The following is a 1,557-nucleotide window of genomic DNA, read 5'->3' as shown; positions in this document are numbered from 1 at the left end:
GATTTTGTGCGCATGTGCAGGTGCTCATAATGGTGAGCAAATATCTAGTAAAGAGACAATAACTAATCTTTTCCTTTTTTTATTTTCAGATTGCATTTTCAAGAATGGTTCATCACAGCAACAGCATAAAGTGACACTGAAGCGGGAAGGGCCAGTGGAAATTCTCTTCCGCCATTACTCCTGCCGTCAGCCCCTGCTGGATGCGCCATGAAGCTCCTTCTACCTAAGCAATTACCCTGCTATGGGAAATCTGGCTGGTCATAGGCTGATACAGCTCTGGCTGTTTGTTAAGATTAGGCTTTAAGTGAATGGTGTTTCACCATTGTCCCTCTAAAACTCATTCTTTGATTGTGGGAATGTTGGTCTTTAGTTGTAGGTATATCTCACGGTTAGGGCTGTAAGTACTTTGGGCTTCAATTGTGAACATTCTCCGTTCGTGGAGGATCACAGTGGTTCTGATTTTATTGACAAGAATCTCCAGAAACACAAACTAAAATGCCTACAGAGAGCTTAGGCTTAGATTCTAGAATGGCAGCTATGGACATGGACCCCAAAGGCTTTAGTCCCATGTCAGGACCCGATGAAAATATGAGCTCACCCCCAAGCGTTTTAACAACAGCCTCTGCTGGGTCAACTCCTTCTTCCATCCCATCTGCAGGGTCTACACCATCGTCTATTCCATCAGCTGGATCGACTCCCTACCAGTATAATACTCAAGAGGATGGGATAAAGCCTACTACCCCCTCCTCAGACCACCAGCCCATAACACCCATGACACCTGACCAACCCATCACCCCCGATCAGCCCATTACCCCTGATCAGTCCGTTCCATCTGACCAACCCATCACGCCAGACCAGCAGATCCCACGAAGTCCCATGGGCTACATTGACGGCATAAAAGATGGATTACCCCTGGAGAAAATGGACATTAGTGCCAGTGTTATGGAGCAGCATTCGCACCCGAGTGGAAGCAAAGAGAGTGAAAGACGTGATGATTGTTCATGCATACTGTGTGAGGATCATAGAAGACATGCTAATGATCCGCCTTCCATGAGTGACAGTGCTGTGTTAAACGACAGATATAGTGGTGAGATAAAAGTGAAGACAAAGAGAAGGAAAGACCCGAATGCACAGATCAAACCCCGAAGACGGAAGCAGTCGGGGAAAAATGCAGTACATTACCAAAGTGAGATTTCTCAAGACTCAGAGGTGACTGGTATCAGAATGAAGATAAAGTTGACTCTCCCTCCACTAATAAATGATGCTGCTCAGGACAGTGCAGATGCCTCAAACATGAGCCAAACTCTAAGTGTAAAGTCTAGTCCAGGCGAGAAGGCAAAAAGAAAAAGTTTGCATGCAACTGACAATTATTATAACTCCAAAACTTTACCTGGAGAAGGAAGAAAGCGCAGAAAAGCTTCAGATTTTGTTGAGTGGGGTCCAGTTTTAAGTGAAGTGAATGGTGAACCACAGTCAGTGTGGGGATGGAAAATGCCCAAGGAAGTGTTGTACCAGATATTTGACTTTGCAGCTAGAAATGTGGGGACCATCCCTTTC

At 45.3% G+C, this 1,557-nt stretch overlaps 1 protein-coding gene across 1 annotated transcript in view; it reads left to right on the top strand.

Annotated features, from left to right (window-relative positions):
- Nucleotides 1-1,557, top strand: part of LOC119589208 (F-box/LRR-repeat protein 6-like) — a 37,521-nt gene that overhangs the window by 13,559 nt on the left and 22,405 nt on the right. Inside the window, exon 2 of the mRNA XM_037937808.1 lies at nucleotides 90-1,557. Within this exon, the coding sequence (XP_037793736.1) occupies nucleotides 496-1,557 (1,062 nt within the window). The 5' untranslated portion in view covers nucleotides 90-495. The remainder of the gene's footprint in view (nucleotides 1-89) is intronic.

Source organism: Penaeus monodon, chromosome 25, assembly GCF_015228065.2.
Source record: "Penaeus monodon isolate SGIC_2016 chromosome 25, NSTDA_Pmon_1, whole genome shotgun sequence".
NCBI classification, from domain to species: domain Eukaryota; kingdom Metazoa; phylum Arthropoda; class Malacostraca; order Decapoda; family Penaeidae; genus Penaeus; species Penaeus monodon.
The sequence above is the reverse complement of the archived record's forward strand: the minus strand, read 5'-3'. Positions and strand labels throughout refer to the sequence as shown.